The sequence below is a fragment of the Desmodus rotundus genome, chromosome 3, assembly GCF_022682495.2.
Source record: "Desmodus rotundus isolate HL8 chromosome 3, HLdesRot8A.1, whole genome shotgun sequence".
NCBI classification, from domain to species: domain Eukaryota; kingdom Metazoa; phylum Chordata; class Mammalia; order Chiroptera; family Phyllostomidae; genus Desmodus; species Desmodus rotundus.
In genome coordinates, this window is record NC_071389.1 from 177915936 (window position 1) to 177932204 (window position 16269).

Here is a 16269-nt window from a genome sequence, read left to right on the forward strand (position 1 = left end):
ATGACCAATGTTTGGGACAAGAAGGGCATTGTGACCATTTTGTTCTTAATACTAATAAAAATGCGAAGGCATTCTTTAAGAGGTTGGTGTTATGAGTATTTTATTCAGTGTGGCCATAGAAGATGACTTATAAAAGAACAAAGTATTGTTTCTAATATGAATCATAGGGCGTGTTAATACAAAGAGACCACCTAAGGGAGTGATGTTCAATTTCTCGCTGGTAGTCAAAATCAATGAAGCAAATTATGGAGAGGTTAAACAAAGAAAATTGCAAAATGATGAAAGCCAATATATCTATGTTTGCATGATAGCAAATGAGAATTCAGCTTTCACAACAACATCAGTTAGGAAATATTCCAGCCTACAGCCAGGGCATAAAATATTTGAATAGGAGTTAATTTGAGCTGTGTGGGGCACAACAATGTTTTTCATAAAAAAAAAGTGTTGAGCTCTTTCATTACCATATGTTGGTGCTTTTATGCTTGACACTGATCATAAAAGTTTAAAAAATACACGTATTTTACACATTCAAGATCAACTACAAATAGAACTTAAGATCAGGATATTAAAGGAGTCACAACCAGTGCTATTAGATTGGCCTTTTCTTTTGGAGACATGATAAGTTCATCACGGAGCATTCTTTCTATCCTACTGATAGCGGAATTCATTCTAGGAAATTTTGCCAATGTCTTCATAGCCCTGGTGAACGGCATCGACTGGGTCAAGAGGCAAAAGGTCTCATGTGCTGATGGAATTCTCACTGCCCTGGCGGTCTCCAGGATTGGTTTGCTCTGGGTAATATTGTTAAATTGGTATGCAACTGTGCTTAATCCAGCTTTCTATAGTTCAGAAGTAAGAACTACTGTTTATATTGCCTGGGTAGTAAGCAACCATTTTAGCCTGTGGTTTGCTGTTAGCCTCAACATACTTTATTTGCTCAAGATAGCCAACTTCTCCAGCCTTTTCTTTCTTCACCTGAAATGGAAAGCTAAAAGAGTGGTTCTCATGCTACTGTTGGGCTCTTCGGTCTTCTTGGCTTGTCACGTTGCAGTGGTGAGTTTAGATGTAAAATTTGGGATGATTGTATATGAAGGAAACGTCACTTGGGCGACCAACTTGTGGCACATTGCACGCCTCTCAGATATGACTGTATTCACGATTGTACATGTCATACCCTTTACCATGTCCCTGACGGCTTTACTGCTGTTACTCTTTTCCCTGTGGAAACATCTCAAGAAGATGCGGCTCAGTGGCATCGGGTCCCAAGATGCCAGCACCAAGGTCCATGTAAGAGCCATGCAAACCGTCATCTCCTTTCTCTTGCTATTTTTTATTTACTTCCTGGCTCAAATCACCTCAATGTGGAGTTTCACTACTCCACAGAATAATTTAGTTGAAATATTGTGTCAGATTTTTGGCAACCTGTATTCTGCAAGCCACTCATGCATCCTGATTTGGGGTAACAGGAAGCTAAGAGAGGCCATTCTGTCATTTCTGTGGCAGCTGAAGTGCTGGTTGAAAGAAAGGAAGTAAGTAGGAAACCATGTGTCTTCTGGCAGAAAACGAACTGATGGAGTCTGTAACATTTTGCAGCTTCTACTGCATTCATCAATGTGCATAGAATTGGATACAGTATACCTAAAAAACTTTTACCTCAGATTATCACAAAAATACAGATGTGTGCATGTTTGCAAAAAATACAAGATTTAAAAATTATACAATTACATTTTTATGCAAGCAATATAATTTTACAAAATAGATAAATAGATTCCTTATAATTATGAAGCAGTGCTTATTTCATATATATAGTCTCTGTTATGATCTTGTAATTTAAATATTTTTATCTATATTTATGCATATTTGAAGACTGAAAACTAATATCAGGAAATCATTCCTATTTTCTATTGTAATTAATACCATACATAGGTACCAGAGTGTGTTTAGAATTTTTTGTTTGAACCTATAATCTTTTGGATGTCAAGACTGTTCATTCTAAATCACACATTGAAGATGGATATTTGGAATAGAAATTATTGTATTGAATTCATACTTGATCGTTATTAGTAATCATAACTGTTAAGAAAAATGTGCATAATGAAATTTAAAATGTATTTTATATACATGCACAATGAGCAGTACTGGAGATTATTAGATTTAATACAAGCAGGTCAAAGCTTAGAAAAAAATCAAGTTCTACAACAGGGATGAAAAAGAAAGTGAAAGATCATGACTTTTTAAAGCATATTTCAATAGTTCAACAGGTGGTTAGGAAAGTCATTTCTTATAGTTTTTCAATTTGGAGAACTATTTTGAAGTCAAAAATGGACCAATTTATTTTTTTACCCCTAAACCACATTTGGGCCTTTGAATTGACTGTCATCTTCTTTATCTTGTGACTTAAAATTTCCTTTTAAACTTCACAGGTAGATTCAACTGTTCCTATCTGAAATATACGCTTGATATATGAATAGTAAAAAATTATGGAACTTAAGTCAATGACCTTTCTGCATATATGAATATTGATACCTACAATGTCTATGTAATAATTATAAAAAGTCTTCAAGACCTTTTTATTAAAATCTGTGGAAAATGATAAGATAGGAAGTGCATTGACATAAATTTGGTAGCAATGTCTATTATAGGAAAGAAATGTATAATCTTCTTCAACAACTGAATTCACATGTCTATATTACTCTTAGTATTAAGAAGTTTTAATGACATTATCTATACCTTAAGATAAATCTTTCCCATATCCGATTCATTCCATTTGTTTTAATTGCCTGTCTGCACCAGTGGAACAGAAACTTATAATGTGGGATGATGTCTATCCTGTTTCCTGCTGACTCCTCAGGACACAAAGACAGCCCGTGGATACAATCAAAATAATATTCTAAAGACTAAGTCAATGGATGAATGAACTGTTTTAAGGCTAGAAAACCAATGACAGCATAACCCATCACAAAATCTGAAGGCGGCTTAAATGTCCTAGTTTTGTTTTGCGCCCTTCACGTGCCTCCAAGGTCACCTTTCTGGTAGAGGGAAGCGGGAGAACCCGTCTTAGGAATGCTGGGAAATGCTGGGGTTCATCGGACTGGTGAACTGCATCGAATGGGTCAAGAATGGGAAGGTTTCCTCTGCTGACGTCATCCTCACCAGCTTGGCTGTGGCCAGGATCATTCAACTCTGGGTAACACTAGTGGATTCTTTCATAATGGGGCTAGCTCCACATCCGTGTGGTAGTATTAAATAAAAATAGTGGTCATTATTCTTTGGGCACTAATAACTACCTGGTTTGCCTCCTGCCTAAACATTTTCTACTTCCTTAAGGTAGCCAGTGTCTCCCACCTCTGTTTCATCTGGCTGAAGTGGAGGGTCATGGGGTGGTTCTTCTGCTTTTCCTGAGGTCTTTTTTCCTATTGCCTGTTAACCTCTTCATGCAGGATGCTCTTAGTGAGTTGTGGGTGAATTGAATACCTGAAGAGTTCATGAGAAAATGTGACTTTGCCTTTAGATGTAAATAAAATGTTCTATCTTAGAAGTCTTCTTAGTTTGACCTATATTATTCCCTTTCTCCAGTCCCTGAGCCCTTTGCTCCTTTTATTTCTGTCCTTGGTGAGGCACAATTAGAATTTGCAGCTCAACCTTATGGGTTCCAGGGACTCTAGCACAGAGGCCCATAAAAGGGCCATGAAAATGGTGACCACCTTCCTCCTCCTCTTCATCATTTACTTTATTTCCACTCTAACAGCAAGTTGGAGCTTCATTCAGGTACAGAGGTATCAGGCCATGATGCTTCACGGTGACTTCCTCTCTCTTTCCCTCAGGCCACTCTTTCACTATAACTTTTGGAAACATCAAGCTAAGATGGATATCTGGGAGATCCATGGTATCTTAAATTGAGAAAAACAAAACCACTAACTTTATTTTGACAGAATTTGAAAGAACTTTCTCTATTCTATGGGAAAATGCCTCAATAGAAAACCTTGTAGGTTTTCTTTCAATTTCAACATTTCTTTTCATCAGGTTTTAGGTTTTCTTAAATAGCACTAAAATTTCCCTTACAGCATGCCTTTAAGTAATTATATTTATTTAAAACAATATGACTGCTAAAGCAATATCTCTGCTAAAATAATACTTTCTGATAACAAATATGGTGGAGAAGAAAGTTTTTAAAACTCTATTTTGAAATAGTGATAAATATATAACTATACATGTGCATATTGTATGCACAATATGCAATTCAATATGAATACATGTATATAAAGTTACAGTCACAGAAAGTAAAAATGTAACACAATTTTTTCTAACTGCAGATAAATATGAAATTAGAATAAGAAAAGGATCGTAAAATGTTTAGTGTAGTAATTTATATAAATATAAAAGTGTAATTATTAGTCTGAAACTTCCAATTTTATATAGGGTCTGAAATAGTGGAAATTTTTATAGTATATTCCTAGCATTATTAAGTTATAAAGCAAATTTGTGAATTATCTGACATTCAGTTTTTAAGGTGAGGATACATATTCTAAGACCCATTAATTGTACTCTTATTTTTTATACTAGAGCATTTTTGGTTAGAGACCTAACATGAGAGATATATTTGATATCAATTAATAATGAAATAATGAATTACAAGATGGATTTAAACTTAGGTGACCTAATTGCATCTCATTTTCATTTTGGAAACTGCAGGACAACAGTTCCTTCCATCACTCAGATGCATGTGTGTGTATGTTTTTGTGTGCTCCTGTGTCTATACACAAACAGAATATAGTTCAAGTTTAGTTATCAGCAACCAGTCCTTAGTGAGTACTGGCCTCCCCCGGGTACTCAAGAAAACCTTTAGACTTGACTAGGAAAAGCTAGGATTCTTTCCTCATAAATCTGACACTAAAAACAAAGAGAAAGGGATAAATGCTGACGGAAGGAAACTGACTTTAGTTGGGAACACACAATGCAATACACAGGTGATGTATTACAGAATTGTACACTTGAAACAGATATATTTTATTAACCAATGTCACACCCAAAAATTCAATAAAAATGTATAAAAATTCCATAGTGATGATGATCCTATCGATGACCAAGCTCTAGTGAACCAGTTAGCATTTACTGTGTATTTAATGTATTGGGATGTTAAATCTCACTAAGGACAAAGTTGACGAACAGAAATCACGGAGAAGATAAACAAAGAAAATTGCAAAACAATGAAAGAGAATATGTCTATATTTGCATGACAGCAAATGAGAATTCAGCTTTCACAACAACATCAGTTAGGAAATATTGCAGCCTACAGCAAGGGCATAATAAAGCAGTTCAATAATAGTTAATTTGAACTTTGTGGGGCATAAAAATGTTTTTCATAAAGAAAGCATCGTGCTGTCTTATTAGCATGCTCTGGTGCTTCCATGCTTGACATTGGTCATGAAATTAAAAAAAACCCAAATATTTTATACCCATTCAAGATCGGTCACAAACAGAACTGAAGGTCGAATATTAAAGGAATCATGACCAGTAATATTAGACCAGGTCTTACTTTGTAGACAAGATAAGTTTATCACGGAGCATTCTTTCTATCCTAGTGATAATAGAATTTGTTCTAGGAAATTTTGCCAATGTCTTCATAGCCCTGGTGAGCTGCATTGGCTGGGTCAAGGGTCAGAAGTTCTCTTGTGCTGATTAAATTCTCCCTGCCCTGGAGGTCTCCAGGATTGGTTTGCTCTGGGTAACATTATTGAATTGGTATGCAACTATGTATAATCCAGCTTTCTATTGTCAGTAGAAAGTACTTTTGCTTATATTGCCTGGGTAGTAAGCATCCATTTTAGCCTCTGGCTTTCTGCTAATCTCAGCATACTTTATTTGTTCCCGATAGGCAGTTTCTCCAGCCTTTTCTTTCTTCTCTTAAAATGGAAAGCTAAAAAGTGGTTCTCGTGATACTGTTGGGCACTTTGGTCTTGGTTTGCCATCTTGCCATAACGAGCGTAGGTGAAAAACTGCAGATGCGTGCACGTGAAGGAAACATCACTTTGGTGATTAACATGGAGAACATTGCACGACTCTCAGCTATGACTGTATCCACGATTGCACATGTCATACCCTTTACCATGTCCCTGATGGCTTCCTGCTGTTACTCTTTTCCCTGTGGAAACATCTCAAGAGGATGCGGTTCAGTGGCATCAGGTCCCCAGATGCCAGCACCAAGGTCCACGTAAGAGCCATGCAAACCGTCATCTCCTTTCTCTTGCTATTTGTCATTTCTTTTGTTGCTCAAATCATTTCAATGTGGAATTCTAATATTTTGAAAAACACTTTAGTTGCCATATTTTGTTAGGTTCTTCGATTCCTGAATTCTTCAAGCCACTCATGTATCCTGATTTGGGTGAACAGGAAGCTAAGACAGGCCATTGTGTCATTTCTGTGGCAGCTGAGGTGCTGGCTGAAAGAAACAGAGTAAGTGGGGAACCATGTGTCTTTTGGAAGCAATGAGTACATGTATTATGATTTTACTCTACCATCTTGTTTGAGAAACCTATAATTCCTACACTGGTGTTTGATTTAACAGAGTGCAGGTGTTCCTGGGAAGATGTAAGAACAGACTGAATAAAACCTAAAAGCCTTTGCTGACCGTGGGGGAATGGGTATTACTGAGTGGTGGAGGGGCATGAATGGGGACACTTCATACTCTGCGGTTGAGCCTCTCTATATTGCCTATATCTGGCTTTAACGCAGAGACTGGTTTGTTTAAGAAAGATAGAGTTCTATCATTTCTCACAAGCCCTGTAGATAGTTACCAAAGTTTGCTGAATATTTACAGTTAAGTAGGAAATAATATCAAGAGTAATCATATTTTAAAAATATTTTGATGTATAGTATGATTTTTAACACCAAGAAAAGCTTAATAAATTTTAATGAATGAATACAAGCCTTCATTGTTAGAGAGAAAAGTAAGTAGTTTTGAATCCTGATGATTTTGGATTTTCTGGGTCTCATTTTCTTATTGACAAAAAGAAGACAGTCATTCCTGGGCACTAATCCCATAAGGTGTCATTGGGATTGCAAGTTGTGTGTGTTTGGGCACTTGCAAACCATTTATTAGTAGATAAATAAATATAAATTGTAAGCATCTATCATTTAGGAGTTTGCCTTTTCTGGGTTCATTCAGGAAACTTGAATGCTTTTGAAAGAAAAAAAAGTTGGATAAACTACCGAAATGCCCTGTCAGTCTTCCTTTACGGCACCTCAGGTGTGACGATGTGTGTGCTTGCCAAACTCTACCTACTAATATAGATGTGCGCTGTGTGTTAGAGTTCTAGCCACCGAATTTTTAATGGTATTGATAACCATTGAAATTGGTAAACAAATTGGGTAGGGGTGAAATAAAACAAGGATTTCAAAACAGTGAAAGAGAATATGTCTTTATTTGCATGTTAGCAAATGAGTGTTCAGTTTTTCTTTCACCATCGAGTATTAGAAATTTCATTTTACGTTGAGAACATGTAGTAAACCTGGGTTAGAGTGCAGCTAACTCTCTGGGAGCAAATGATTTTCATAAGGAGAGCTATGTGCCTGCCCACTAGCACACCTTAGTGCTTTCTGACTTGATATTGAGTGTGCGATTTTTAAAAAGAAATTAACTGTGCATAGAAGTAATAAGTAAGTATACATACTACTTAAAGGTGGTAAATCAAGAAATTGTCAACATTGCAATCAGACATTGAAGCTCTCTCTCTGCAGACACGGGAAGTGCCTTGCATAGCTTCGTCACCATTTTAGCAAATACAGAGTTTGTAGTTGGTATGGTGGGGAGTGGATTTGTCACACTGGCGAACTGCATTGACTGGCTCGGGACACGGAAGATCTCAGCTGATCGATTCCTCACTGCTTTGGCGATCTCCAGAATTTGTCTGATTTGGGCAGAAATGACGACTTGGTTTGCAAAGGATTTTTACCCATCTTCACATGTGAATAGAAAGGAAATTATGCTTGTTATTCTAGGGGGTGGTAGCCAGTCATTTGAGTAACTGGTTTGCCACAGGCCTCAGCATCTTTTATTTTCTCAAGATAGTCAGTTTTGCATATCCTGTTTTTCTTCGCCTAAAACACAGTTAACATGGTAGTTCAGGTAATGCTGCTGGGAGCATTAGTGTTCTTGTCTTTAAATCTTACTATGACGAGTATGTATATGAACATCCAGATACATCCATATGAAGGAAATAGGAGTTTCAAAAGGAGTAATACTGAAAACTTTTCAAAACTGATCATATCAACTGGGGGAGCTATCGTACCCTTTTTAATATCCCTGAATTTCTTTATCTTATTAATCATCTCCCTGTGGACACATCTCAAGAATATGAAGCACAGTACAAAGGGATTCAGAGATCCCCGCCTCAAGGCCCATATAAGAGCCAGGAAAAGTGTGATATCTTTTCTCTTACTGGTTGTTGTTTACTTCCTGTGTCTGTTCACAGCAGTTTCCTGTTCTGAGGTGATGCAGAACAAACTGGTCCTTTTGCTTGATCAGGGTTCTATGAGTCTTTATCCTTCAGTTCACCGGTTTATCTTGATTCTGGGAAATAGTGAGCTGAGAAAGGCTTCACTTTCAGAGCATCACACGCAACCTAGAAGGGAAAACATTAAGAAAGCTTTGTATGGTATTTCACCCTTCTTCAGGGTCCTTCTGTAATTTATAGTATTAAATAATTTCAAATGTTTATTTGGAATAGATTATTTTCTATGCTTATCCAATGTTAGTTACATGTATACAGGTATGCACGTATTTAACATATTTATACAAATGAATAATTAAATGGATTATCTAATTATAAGAGTTTTTATCAGCAACAAACGATAAAAATAGTATTTCAGTTCTCAGTTCTTTGGAAAATTTTAATAAAAATCTGAAATATATACAAGGTAGATATATATTTGCTAAAATGTGAAAGTTATACTTTTGTGTGTATCAATTTTCCAATTGTAAGAATAAATTTATAAATATTTGTAAGCAGTGTTTTAGGAGCAAGAAAGAACCTGTATACCACTCACTCATTTCACTTTATTACTTTTTCATTTAATGATTCACAATATACAGATTGATATATTATCAGGAAACTGTAAATTTTTATTCTATTCAATATTTTGTATAAACTGTCATATTAAAGGACTGTTATTTGAACATATCTCTTATGAAACCACTTACATCCTCACCTTTTAGGAAGCCAATGCTCTGTTAAATATCAGAGTTTTTATTTAGATTTTAAGAACTTTAACATATGTTTAATATATTTTAGTGTCATGTTGTACATCATCAGTCATCTTGTATTTTATATCTGTATAAACTAACTTTTATTTTTAGAATGTAGAAAAAAGTCTTCTCTTTTCAAACACTTTTTTGGGGCTTTACCTGCTTACTTCTAAGATGGTCTATTTGTTTCCTTTTGTAATTGAAGAATTTAAAAGACTTTAGTTGATTTTATTGTATTTTGAAGAAGTTATTGTTAGTCCTGAATTTATGAGTCCTTTGTTTTCATCCACTTAATATTACTTTTATATGTTTTAATTAATTTTTGTTTCTTCTCTTGGTTTTATTTTATTTCTCCTTTTCTAATTATTTGAGTTTATTTCTCAATTTATTTCCAGTAACTCCTCATTGTGTTATAACATCATCTGTCTGAATGTCTTCTAATTATTGTGTCAAGCAAAGCACATGAGGTTTCACATGTGTACCGACAGTGTTTTATTCTCAAAATATGGATAAATTTAAGTTTTCTGTCTAACCAAATACAATGCATTTATGTTAAATAAATATTTCAAGAATAATGAGTGGTTTGATTTGTATTTGATTTCCACTTTTAAATTATTTTCAAAGGTTATGATAATCTGACTTGTAGAAGTACACTGTATAATTTCATTTTATTTTATTGACTTTGTTTTCTTTGAATTTGGTTAGGAAAGAATGTGTCTTTTGCTTCAGGTTGCAAAATTTGACATATGTAAGTGTAGTATTAAGTATATTTATTATACTATTCAAAATATTAGTTCTTTCATTTTTGTCTCATCTGTTAAAGAAAAATGTCTTTGAACTTCTTCAGTTATGATATATTCATGATCTTCTGTAATTTCCAATAGTTTCTGTTAACTATTTCTTCAAATCTTTTTTTGACATATAATTCTCCTGCAGGGACGAGCTTCAAATACCAAAACAATTGTAGCATCAATGGCTGGGGTGGGGGGAGCGGTGGGAGGAAAATGGAGACAATGTACTCGAATAACAATAAAAAAGGAGAAAAAAGAAAAATATCTGAGAAGATTAAGTACCACTGGTTATGAAGGAATTAGTTTTGATTGGAGGAAAATAGAAAATTGGAGCTATATTTTGCTTTTATCAAAAAAGAAAAAGGGTTGTATTTTAACAAGTTTAAATAACTTGAGTAAATAACAAAGGAAGGTATAATTCTGAAAATCATAGATGGTAGAGTCGGTTAGAATGGCGACAATTTCTTCGACACTTCTCCACTGACCAAGGGGCTACTTCTCTGAATCTGGCAGGTGCTGTGAACACTTTGATCAGTAGGATGTGGTATAAGCGATGCTGTGCCAGCTTCTAGGCAGAGCTTTATGATACTGGCATTGTTCATTCCCTGCCTCTTTGGACATTCACTTTTGGAACCCCAGCCACCATACTGCGAGAAGCCAAACCGTAGGAAGAAGCCAAACCATAGGAAGAAGCCACCACAGCTATCTGAAAGAAGACAGTCATTGGAGATCATATAAATCTATAACAGTGCAGCTACAGCCAATCAATCAATCAATGGTGTACTTACGGCAGAGATTTCCTGTCAACAGACATGTCAAGCACACTGGAGACCCTGTTGGTGAACGATCATTTCTGTAGTGGAATCCACAGTAGGCATCTGGGGGATGGATTCATTGTGTGGTAAGCAGCAATGACCGGATCAGGAACTGGAAGTTCCCTCCGATTTATTTTATTGTCACCTGTTTGGCCATCTCCAGGATATGATTTCTGTGGGTATACAAGGAACATATATAAAGGACCCATGGACAAAGCCAAAGGGGGGAAGGGTTGAGGGTGGGAGGTGGGGGTGGCGTGGTGGGGGAAAGTGATGATGGGAAAATGGAGACAACCATACTTGAACAACAATAAACAAATAAAAAAAGAGAGTGAGCGGGATTTCATGAAATAATATTAATAGAACACAGACTCTCATTTGATGAGAGTCCCAAAACAAAGAAACAAAGAACAATAAATGTTTCAAAGAAAAACAAAACAGGGACAACGACTCAGATTGCAGAATTATATTTAATAAGAAACATTCCTCTTAAAAATATGTAATTAGAAAACAGGTCAAAAATACCAAGACAAAGAAAAAGCACAGAGCCTTGGAATTTGAAATAGTGTATTCCTCTTGGTCAGAGGACAGATTTGTTTAAAGATAGAGCTTCCTCCTTTCTTCAGAGACTTTTTTTTACTTTCCAATGTCAACATATGGTATCTTTCTTATATTAGAAGGAAAGACGAATAGGTCACCCACAAAATTAGAATTTATAGGATCAGAATTTCCTAATTTTAGGGGAGTTTATTAAAGGGATAGAGAAGTCGATAAGGTTTCCACACTTGGCTTGAAATGGCAAAATGTCAACACTATTAAACTGTGATAAGTTAGGTACAGAAAATCTAACGCCTGGGCAACGATTGGGAAAGCTGTAGGAAGAGATACACTCTAAACCACTATAAGTCAACTAATGTGGAATTCTAAGAATGTTAAAGTAATCCACAGGAATGCAGAAAATAGAAAACAGGCAATCAAAAAACAGTATAAACAGAAGACAAAAAATAAATAAAATGACAGACTTAAGCTTTAGCATAACATTACCTTAAATGCAAAGGGTCTAAAGTAAACCAAATGCTTTAAAGTTGGGATGTTTCTGGATTCCAGGAATAGATTACCTTACACCGTCATTAAACATTACCTAATATTTATAAAACTTAAGAACAACCCATGTAAGACTCTCATCTAGTCCATGTTTTTGGCACAAGGAAGCCTTCAGTGGTAGCTGCTGTTATGAGGACAGTCACCTGGTGGGGCTCCTTATCATTCGCCCGTTCCATGGGTCAGGTCTCTATAGGGCTGGCATAAGTGCCTTATTCCTCCTAATACGTTCTGAAATGACCTCATCGAAACCCATAACTTCAACTGTTATTTATTCCAGGCCCATGAAAAACACGGCATACGTGGATCAGCTCTGCCTTCAACCAAAGCCCAGAGTCGGCACCAACATCGTTATTCGTTAGGCTTGCATCCTTCACTGATCCACTGGAACTTGAAATAAAAGTGTTTTCCATTCTGGATAAGTATTGACTGTGTGTGTATGTTGAGTCCACTAACAGTTTTTCCTGGCTAACCTTTGTTAATCATCCTAATGATTTAGCATAAAATTTCATGCTAAAACCTGCTAGAAATTAAGAGGAAAATGGAAAGAGAAATTGGAAAAATAGGGACTGGCAGAACAGAAGTAGTTCTGTAGTTTTAACAGAGATTAAGTGGAGGCCTTGGAATTACTTTCCTACTCAGGAGAAAAGCTCCCAACACTGTATTATTTGTTGAAATGCATATATTTAGGAACAAAAAAACCCCATCCGAATTGATTTGGTGTAACTGTCTCATTGTATGAGAAGCAGCTAAGGTTTGCAAGTGATTAATCCACAGTAAGCAGCAGAACTAGACCTAGAAATCACCAAAAGATGTCCGCATCCTAAATCCCAGGACCTATGAAAACATTTAATTACAAGGCAAAAGGGAATTAAGGTGGCTGATAAATTGAACTTAAAAATAGAGAAATTATCCTGGATTATCTAGCTGGGACCAATGTAATTAATTACCGTGTCCTTCAGTGTGAAAGAGGGAGGCAGAAGAGTCAGCGAGTGAAATGACGTGAGGAAAATTCAACCAGTCTCTGCTGTCTGTGACGATGGGAGGGGCCGTGGGCCCAAGTGCGTGGGCAAACCGCTGGACACTGGAAAAGACAAAGAAACAAATTTTTCCTTAGAGTTTCTAGGAAAAAAACAGTCCTGCTGACACCTCAACGTTAGCCCAGTGAAACCTGTTTTCAACGTCTAAACTGAAGAAATGCAAGGTAATATATTTACCCTGTAAATATTGGTATTGGTTTGTTCCAGCAGTAACAGATAAATATACTGCCCACAGGCTCTTTCGATGCTTTCCTGTGGCCCCTGTCAAAAATTGGAGACTGGTTATTAAATATCTTCCTACTAGATGGCAATAAATTATTATTGGTACTATCCAAAGCAAACGAAGCAACCTGTATTGTTGTGAAATAAAAGCCATTCTCAAAATTCAAAGACATAAAAGCAGAGTAAGGATCTAAAGCTTGGCTGTACCCGAGGTAGAAAGAAAATATCCATCCCAAATGTGAAAATACTAAAACCAAACCAAAACCAAACGCCCCAAACCTGGCAGCAAGGCCTACATGGAAGGGAGTTTAAAGTGTGCGGAGTCTCACAAAGATCACTTCTGGGAGAGGAGGGGGAAACCAGGGAAGTATACAGGCCCCAGGGAAGCTGGGCAGCAACCGAAAAAGAGGCTGGAAGGGGAGAGTAGGTATCCTGCGAGACGAACGGGAAGTGAAAAAATTGAACAATGCACACCTCCTCCCGCTACTGCCCCCAAGAAAGGTTTCCATGCCTTTACTTCGTAGCAGTGAGAATAAATAACAACAATTATATGCAAATATTGAGATGACTATTATAGACAGTTGAATGCAGGAAACTAAATTTACATACTCTATGAATCCTTGTATAGAAATAAGAAATTGGAGAGGGTGAGGCTGTGACTGGAAGGGGTAGAGCTCGGCTTCTGGGGAGATGGTTACATCTGCTTCTTGATTTAGGGGCTGGTTCTATCAAGTTCTCCACTAAATTTTTGTGTCCTTTCCTTTATGAATTTTTTTTCAATGAAAAGAATTTTTTAAAAAAGTAGTAGAGCCATCTGTATTAGTTTCCTTGTCTGTTGTAAATAACTTGATGGTTTAAAACACGCACAGAGTTTTACTCTCTGGCAGTTCTGGAGGTGAGAAGTTTGAGACCAAGGGGTCAGCAGGACTATACTCCCCCTGGAGGCTCTAAGGAAGAATCGTTCTTTGCCACTTCTGACTTTGGTGCCTGGAGGCTCTAAGGAAGAATCCTTCTTTGCCACTTCTGACTTCTGGTGCACCCATGTGTTCCTTGGATGGTAGTGACATCACTGTAATTTATAACTTCACCTTCTCACGGCCTTCTTCAGGGGGTCAGATCTCCCTCTCCCTTTTCCTATAAGGACACAAGTCATTAGATTTAGGGCCCACTTCAATCCAGGATGACTACAACACAAAGATGCCGTTTCCCCGTAAGATACATTCACTTTGACTCCTGTCTTGGTGGGGACCCAGGTTAATCTCCTATGTCTCCTAGTAAGGATTAGAGCTTTACGAGGAAGGAGCGAATAGAGCCAGTGCTTTCTTTCTTGAGGTTTATTCCCTTGTTCCAATAATTCTAATCTACTCAGGTGAGACCTGAGGAAGTTATCAGTTTGGAATGTTAGTAAGACCAAGACAGGGTGTATCAGAAGGAAAAAAGGGCCTAAAGAGACAAATGCCATTCTCCTGTTTCTCTTCTCATATGTTTTGGACATAACACCTTAGCTGAATGAGACTACTGTGGCCTAGGAGTGAGAAGGCTTGTAACAGGCCCAGCGTGGTCTTTCTGTAGGCCTGAGCTACAAATGAAACATTCATAAATGCTGTGCATGGTGTTTATATCCCTTAAGGGTCCTGAAGTTAAAGATGTAAATAGTTAGGAATTCAGGATCTTCGCCCTGTTTAATTTTAGGAGTCAGAATGTACATAAATTTTAGTTGGAATTTGTTACTTTGAATTTCTACATGAAGCCGTTGAAAATCCCTGCTCGAAGAGGAAGAAAGTATAAAAACAATATCATAGAATCATCTCTTTATTTGCCTGCAAGCAAATATAAGCTCAGCTTTCAGTCAACCTCAGAAATGAAAATTTCAGCCAGTGACAATGGCATAAGATGCCTTTAGTGCTTGAGTTGACACTTATGATGGTTGCTGTTTGGAGTGTTTTCATGTCCGGAACTGCTTTTTAGGAAGCTACCAATAGTTTCTCACATCGGAATTGGATATTTTTGTGGTGTGAAACAGACTCCAAAATAAAACCTTGAAGAGGAGCATTCACCACAGTTGTACCATTTTCAAAAAGTAATTTGGGAAACAATCTATCAGCAGTGAGAGAAGTGACTGAGATTTTGACTTCTGCAGATATGTCAAGTGCAATTGAAAACGCTTTTGTGATCATGAACTTCTGGAATTCATAACAGGTATTGGGGGAAATGGATTCATTTTGTTAGCAACCTGTGCCGACTGGGTCAAAACCAAGGAAATCTCCTTGTCTGACTCCATCTTTACGTGCTTGGCCATCTCCAGGATGGGCGTGATATGCACAATTCTCACAGCCAGCCGTAGAACAGTGTTCTATCTAGAAATATATGAAAATCACCACATAATGATAATAATTGTTGATTTATTCTGGAATCTGCACAATTCACTAAGTATTTGGTGTGCCAGCTCCCTCAGTGTCTTCTGTTTCTCAAACTATCCACTGTTTCCCACCCCTTCTCCCTTTGGTTGAAGTGGAGAAGAGAGAGAGTTGCTTTCACCATTCTGTCAGGGTTCTCTTTCTTTCTTTGTGAATCTTCTGAGCATCAAATTGATATTTTTGTATTCAGTGACTATTTAAAAATGGAAAGAAACGACTTGGAAAGGATATTTGCATAAAAACCAGTGTGTTAGCAATCAAATTCTTCTCAGCCTGGGATTCCTCATTCCCACGGCAGTGTCGCTCATCCCCTTTTTCCTGTTCATCTCCTGCTTATGGAGACATGCCAGGCAAACACTGATCATGCCAAAGGCCTGGAGACCTCAGCACAGCGAAAACACTATGATTTCTCTCCTTGCTTCCTTAGTTGTGCACCACCTGGCCACTCTGTTGACAGTATTGTCCTCCTCCATCCCAGAAATCTCATTCAGTGTGATTATCAGCGAGACTGTAGCACCGCTGTACCCTTCGATTCACCCTATCCACATAATTCTGAGGAACAGAAAGCTGAGACACACTTCTGTGAATTTGCTAAGGCAAACCGAGTCCCGGATCAGGGGAATATAATCCCTCACAGCA

The 16269-nt window shown here is 37.1% G+C and overlaps 1 protein-coding gene and 2 pseudogenes across 1 annotated transcript; all 3 read left to right on the forward strand.

Annotated features, from left to right (window-relative positions):
* The first annotated feature begins 539 nt into the window (after positions 1–539).
* LOC112318245 (taste receptor type 2 member 50-like) lies at positions 540–2862 on the forward strand. The gene is made up of 2 exons (XM_024575389.3): positions 540–1287; positions 2794–2862. Exons 1-2 carry the CDS (start codon positions 616–618, stop codon positions 2809–2811), a joined length of 690 nt encoding a protein of 229 aa, XP_024431157.2. The 5' UTR covers positions 540–615; the 3' UTR covers positions 2812–2862.
* A 201-nt stretch (positions 2863–3063) lies between these two features.
* LOC128780409 (taste receptor type 2 member 42-like) lies at positions 3064–3842 on the forward strand (annotated as a pseudogene).
* Positions 3843–3864: 22 nt separating this feature from the next.
* Positions 3865–6457, forward strand: LOC112318530 (putative taste receptor type 2 member 33; annotated as a pseudogene).
* Positions 6458–16269: the final 9812 nt, after the last annotated feature.